The 5,525-nt window shown below is 48.0% G+C and overlaps 1 protein-coding gene across 1 annotated transcript; it reads right to left on the reverse strand.

The window, feature by feature from the left end:
- Positions 1-904: 904 nt before the first annotated feature.
- LOC146194895 (uncharacterized) lies at positions 905-3,336 on the reverse strand. The gene has a single exon (XM_084596663.1). The coding sequence runs from the start codon at positions 3,334-3,336 to the stop codon at positions 1,093-1,095; it is 2,244 nt and encodes a 747-aa protein (XP_084452789.1). The 3' UTR covers positions 905-1,092.
- Between the last annotated feature and the right edge of the window lie 2,189 nt (positions 3,337-5,525).

Consider the following 5,525-nt stretch of genomic DNA (forward strand, 5'->3'; position numbering starts at 1 on the left):
CGCTTTAACTATGTTACAAGGATACTAATAGTTGTTCTTCCATAACTGTAATCTACTAGTTACTGCTACCGGTAAGTGGAGAAAAACAATGAAATAAAAGACGCTGCGATTGGACTAGGCAGTTCGTTCAGTGACAGCATCGAGATTGTCTCATGATTGTGCAAAACAGTATCTATAAACACGGACTGGCGCATGATTCCTTACAAATATTAGGAATAAAAGCAAAGACGACCAAGTATTTCGTTTAGAATGCTCTTTATTGTCACTCGATGACGGCAAAATAGCCATTTTTGATGAGACCATAAATAAGAGTGAGGATAGCAACTCAGCCTACCGCCTACTTTACGGTAGAAGGCGAAATGTCGGAAGTGGGTGATGGTAGAAAAGAATATGATCATGAGAAAATCACCAAGAGAATAAATGGCAGACCGAATCCTTGTTCCTTACACGCTGCTGAGATCAATGTCGGGTATGCGCGTCCGCTAGAAGCACTATAGACTTGTTTGCCACTTATCCCACACCTCGTCAGCCCCAGTAAACACGACCTAACCAAACGTGACTGCAGTATTAACCCCAGGAAATTAACCATAACCGCGAGCGCAACAATGTGCCTACCCAGAGATTAATTTCCGCACCGAACACCAAGAATATTTTGTTTAGACCTTTCTTAGGTCCGTGAAATCTGTTTCCTTAAGTAGACAAACGCCGTCTGAGCAGATAGCGTGACTCTGGGGTTTTACAAAGAACTTTGCAATGTTTTAGAGAAACAGATTTAGATCGAACCCCCTAACTGCATAGTCTCGCGCCCAGTATGGCTTCCGAGGGACTAATATTTAGTTGATCGCCACAACTTCGCATATCGCGTAATGAAATGCAGGCTGTCACCCATAATGAATAACTCATCTTTCTTACTGTCTAAGCGCGAGCGTACATGAAGCAAAGGATGCTGTTCGGAAGGTGACACATCAATAAGCATCCTGCTGTTTCTTTCTAAGAGTGGAACACGTAGCTAGGCTGTCAACAGCGACAGCGCGATTCACTGCTACACTTTACCAAAGGGAGCCGTTAAAATCTTGACGATTGCAGTCAGTCCTAGTAAACCACCCGTCCCTGCACGTCGGTGAGGTGTGCCGGTGCTTGTACGACTGGCTGCCCTTTGTCACCGCCGTCATCTGAGCTGTCGCCTTCGCCCATTGCTAAGGACACCATCATGTCGTCGATGTTAAACGATGACTGACCGTCGGTGTCCACGTCTGGGTCCGTAGGCGCAGCGGTGTCCTCAATGGGTGCTTGCTCAGCCTTATGGAGCTGTTCCAATATCTCGAGCGCGCTTTGCTGGTCGCTCAGGGAACCTGGAAGACCGAGGGAGCCCTCTTCCTGAGCTGCCTGAGCTGAATCCAGTGAAGCCGCGGGCTGCTCGGAGGGGCCGCTCTCTTGTGCTTCGGTTGACGGCACCTTGGGCGCTACCGCCACATCACCGTCTGGTGTTTCGCCCGCTGAGGCAAATTCGCTAACTTCCGTCTCTAGTGCATAGTGGAGAGGCCTAGCCGGGAAAGGGTCGCTCTGTGGCACAGCTTGCTTGCTTGGGTTGACCTGTAGAGGTTCTTCTAGTTTGGCGGGAAAGTCTTCGCCAGCGTGCTCCGCGGGGACAGTGGAACCACTGCTGTCTGGAGCTTCAACACTGACAGGCTTGACCTCTTGGTAATTTTGGTCAACTTTGTGCCCACCAAACGTCTCGTGGTGTGCGTCTTGTTGTCTCTCAGGTACTACAGGGTACTTTTCTTTAGCATGCACGGAAGGCTCAGTTGATACTGGAAGTTTCTTTGTTGCCGACGTTGCGTCTACAGCGGGGTCGGGAACGGGTCGCAGTGCAGGTTCGGTCTTTTTGCCCACTTCAAGCTCGTCGTCGGCTGCGTAGTGTGGTGGCACATGTTTCTCCCTGTTCCAGCTTTGTACCGACGAATCTGGTGCCGCAGTTGTTTTTCTAAACGGCTGGAACGTCATACGTCTCCGTGGAGGGAATGGTGGGGGAACCTTCGTCGTTGTTGTTTTGAGTTGATCATAGTATCTGCTAGTCGTTGGCCGTCGGGTTGGAACTGTCGCCGCTGAGAATCTGGAGTGTTGGGGCTTGCTGTGTTGGTTAGATAACACCAGGGCGTCGGGCAAGTAGAGGTGTGTAGGGAACGACGCTGAGGATGCGGTAGTTGCTACCTTTACCGGTTGTTCGCTTGACGCTTGGGTTGAACTGGCTGCAGTGGTAGCCTCAGTGGCAACACTCTGTGGGGCCATAGAAGATTCTGCTTTCTGCTCTTCTGTCGTGGTAGGTGCAGCTTCAGTGATAGTGGTTTCGCTGGAAGAGGTGAGAGCTTCGGTCGTGGTTGTGGAAGTGCTTGGGAATTTGTTTACTGGAGATACATTTGAAGATACTTTCAAAACACTATCTTCTCCCAACAGCTCGTCGGCGGCGTGCAAGAGAGCCGGCTTGTCTTCCACCGGCTCCGGGTCGGGTTCAGGAACTGGCACTACTGTGGTGCTTTTTGGAAGGAATGTAAAGGCTGTGGGTGTTTGGAACCCTACTTTGGTCGTCGAGTACCTTACAGGGAATAGCGTTGACGCTATTGTAGGTACAGCTTGCGTAACGGTCGGAGCGACGACTTCTGCCTTTGCCTCGTTCAGAAGAGATGGCGCTCCGGCAGCGAATGGCTCAGCAGCTTTGCTGCTCATGTAGGCTTCCAGCTGGGGAAGCGGAATCGCTGGCCTCGCGGCAAGATGCTCGCTGGACGAATAAAGAGGCTTATACACGGGCCTTGAGCGTGATCGGACCTTTATCCTTACGCCGCTATCCGAAGAGCGCGCCCTCACAACGTGTGGTGGCACAGAGGGTTTCTCCGCCAAGTGCTCAGATCCTCTGTAGGAGGGTGGCCGCGGGTCCATGACGAAATCATCGGGTGGAGGTTCGTACTTTGAGGCCAGCGAACGACCCACCTCAAACTGTTGTTGTTGGGACACACCGTTGTTGCCGGCGGGCTCTGGTACAGCTGCGATGTCCACGTTGGAGTCGCTGGTCTCCTGCAGGTTCGCCGACGATCCACCCAGTTCGTCATCTCCTGCCGCGATAACTGCGGAGACGGCACCTGGGTTCCTCCGAATGCTAGACGATGGAAACGAGGAGCCCTCCAACGTGCGCAACTCCTCCCGCAAGAGTCTGGCCAGTGCCTCCTCACGGATGGTTGCGTCGCTCCTGCCGCCGTTAGCCCTGTCCACCTCTGTCGGCCGCCCGCTGGCTCGGCTCACGAAAAACACGAGCAAGAGAAGTGTCAAGCGGTTCCGCTGCATGGTCTGCCGAAGAGAGAAACAGAAGAAAAAAATTAGGGCGTTGAGTGGTGACACACCCTTTCCACATATTAAAGCACGTTAGTTGCCTTTCAGTAATTTTTTTTCGTTTGCTCCATACGCATAGTGCTTCGACTCGGAGCTATATCTGTTACGCTTGCAAATTGAAACTAATTTTCGCCAAAGCTGAAGAATAACGCAATTGAACTCTGCCTTGATTGTACTGCATTGTATATTAATCTAAAATTTAAAGTTTCACGTATAACAGACTGTAAAATAAGTACGCAAGCTAACAACTGACACGCTAGAGAATAAATTAGATACTCAGTGTTCTATATACAAATATTCTGATACACTCATATTTAGTCATCAGTACATCTTGAGGCGCAAAAAACATTGTTGCAGTGCTGGCCACAAATTTTCATGCAAAAAAACACTTAGCTATGCTACAGAGCTACGTGGTTAGACAGTCATGACCTTCGAAGGCGAGACCCGAAAAATAGGGGACAAATTCTGCTTCTCGGCCAGAAATTCGTCTTTAAACACAATTCGGGTCAAAAGCTGACATCTGTCCTCGGGATGTATGAAGAAGACTGCACATTCACAACAAGGCATATGCAGAGTGAGGACATAATGTAAATTCGAGACCAGCTGCGCATGTGATTCGAGCCGATTATTTTACAGTTACAAAAGTGTGACACATGACATGTTTTTTAAGATAAAGTAATGATGTATTTATTGCGATCAGGACGTACTGGCTCAGTCGTTAGGGCGCTGGAGTGATGAATCCAAGGATGCGAGTTCGAATCTCGGCCGCGTCGACCGCTTCTAAATGGAGGCGAAATGCAAGACTCCCGTGTGCTGTGGGATGTGAATGCATGTTAAAGAACCTCAGGTGGTCGAAATTTCCGGAGACCTCCGCAACGGCGCACTCATAGCCTGGGTCGCTTTTGGGACGTTAAGCCTCGTAAACCATAAACCAAAAGGTATTTTTCCTGTCATGAGGATGCACCCCATGATTCACTTTCCTTCCAATAAGCGCTATTATATTGGTCGCTGGCATTATGTCATGGGGGACATTTGGTGGGCAACGCAGACCATAAAAACTGAAAGGGGTGATAAGTCGATAGATGCGGAGCCTTTCGACAGGCTCCGCGTGCACTAAAACTGCTTCTTTCCTGGCTGGAACGCTTATTCATTACTCTGCGTTGAATGCGTTGACCTGCTATGCTCGTTTATGGAGCATAAACGCGCAATTATATCATGGGGTGGGAGGGGTCTATAAGCTGTGTTGCTTCTCCCTTCCTATCAGTCGAAGTGTGTGATGGTCCCAAGAAACGCTTTGCGTAACAGAAACAGCTTTATGTGTCTATACGGAGCGGGAAAAAATGCACCCTAAATGAAACGAAGCTGGTATTCTAAGGCGTTTTCAAATCGAAAATATCGTGGCGTTCGAAACAACCAAATCACTCATTTAAATAGCATGTGAGACGGTATTTCGCCCAGATAGGGCATTAAACTGGTGTTTCGGTTTAAAGAAAGCTCCTTTGGATTTGGTTTTATTTATTGTTTATTAATGTCACAATACTGTGAGCCTTTCTCAGGTGCTTACAGGAGTGTAAAAAGTACAAACAACAAGCACGATGCTTCAAGGTAGTAAGAAAATGATATAGATTAATCATCGTATCAAGAATGGGGATCAGGATAAGCAAGCAATCGGTGATACTAGTGATCAAAACGGAGACAGTGGCTACAATAACTCCACGACATTATTTGAAAAAAAAAAGAAAAAGAGTCAGCACTGGTAGAAAAAGCATCAAGTGAGACGTCATTAGTAAATTCATGGGGCAGGTTGTTCCGCATATTTCTATAGAACGGGAGAAAAATTTAAATTTGAGCAGGCCACATTTAGCAGAGAACGGCACACATGTCAAGGTTAAGTATTTTAAAGCGGTGCAACCTGGAGGTCTTTGTAATGATGTGCTAAAACTGGGTTCATTGATGACAACCAACGTTTTCGTACTTCATTAGGTATAATAGCATTGGATAAATTAGTGGAACTTGTTTGTACCACATTTTTTTCTTGCCTTGTGTTCTCTAGTAACCCCTCCTCTCCCTAATGCCCCCCTGTTCCTTAGGATAAATAAGTATCTACGTAAGTAAGTAAGTAAGTAAGTAAGTAAGTAAGTAAG

This window comes from Amblyomma maculatum, chromosome 3 (genome assembly GCF_055883805.1).
Source record: "Amblyomma maculatum isolate TAMU_Amacu chromosome 3, ASM5588380v1, whole genome shotgun sequence".
NCBI classification, from domain to species: Eukaryota; Metazoa; Arthropoda; class Arachnida; order Ixodida; family Ixodidae; genus Amblyomma; species Amblyomma maculatum.